The sequence below is a fragment of the Aplysia californica genome, unplaced genomic scaffold (assembly GCF_000002075.1).
Source record: "Aplysia californica isolate F4 #8 unplaced genomic scaffold, AplCal3.0 scaffold00812, whole genome shotgun sequence".
Taxonomy (NCBI): domain Eukaryota; kingdom Metazoa; phylum Mollusca; class Gastropoda; order Aplysiida; family Aplysiidae; genus Aplysia; species Aplysia californica.
In genome coordinates, this window is record NW_004798082.1 from 66,216 (window position 1) to 67,207 (window position 992).

The 992-nt window shown below is 40.2% G+C and overlaps 1 protein-coding gene across 1 annotated transcript in view; it reads right to left on the minus strand.

Annotated features, from left to right (window-relative positions):
• The window catches only part of LOC101845200 (glutathione S-transferase Mu 3), a gene marked incomplete in the record, with an annotated part of 11,609 nt that overhangs the window by 6,640 nt on the left and 3,977 nt on the right, over nucleotides 1-992 (minus strand). Inside the window, 1 exon segment of the mRNA XM_013088794.2 lies at nucleotides 138-213. Coding sequence (XP_012944248.1) covers nucleotides 138-213 — 76 coding nt within the window.

Sequence of the window (992 nt, forward strand, 5' to 3'; positions counted from 1 at the left end):
AGAGAGAGAGAGAGAGAGAGAGAGGCAGAGACAAAGACAGAGACAGAGACAGAGAGACAGAGAAGTAAAGAGAGAGAAGAGGTCCTCATCATAATTATTATGACGTTATCAAACTTGTACATGACGAAGACACTTACGTGGTCCTACCGCGTACCGGTCGTCGGAGAAGTCAACTCCAGAGTAAGCCATGATCAGGCGAAGAGGTGCTGCCAGCTGCAACAAAAGATACATCATTGTACTTGTCTATGGTCTTGTCGTTTTTTTCTTTTAGTTTTAGTAAGAGTTTTAAGGCACTTGCAAAACAATACGGTTATATAAGTGCCGAAGAATAGATTATGTGTTACAAGAGAGTAACATACATACAAAAAAGAAGGAGGGGAGAGAAGGATGACAGATGTTTGATAGGAAAGAAAGAGCAAACCACACCAGAGCACCCACCGACCACGTACTGCTTATTTGCTGGATGTTTTGATGCTGTTTTTCTGAATGTTTTTGCTGTTTTTCAGGATGTAACTATGTTGCTTCTTGTTGCTGTTTCTCTTGTTGTTGCTGTTTTGTTTGTTGCTTTTTTATTTGTTGCTTTGATTGTTGATGCTTTGTCTTTGACTTTTATATTTTGTTATCTAAGACGATGATGCTACTGCATGCTCCTTTTCGGTTTGAAACCTTGGAATTTCGCCCAGTTGGTCTACCGTAGAAAACTGCACCCCCCCACCCCCACCCTCCCCTCGCTCGACGATAAGAGAAGATGAAAAAGTAAAGATAAAAGTAAGTACAGGGACAGGAAACTGTTCTGTGCAAACATGATTCATTGGATGGCCTGGTAATGGAGCATTCGTTTATCCGAACTTTGAAAGACAGCTGGCATTTTGTTTGTTTTAGTTTCAGTAGCCAAGAGTTTTACAGCACTTGCAACACATTTAGGTCATATAAAAGCCGAAAATTAACGGCAGATTCATTACAAAGGAAAAACAAACAGATTAAAAAAAGGG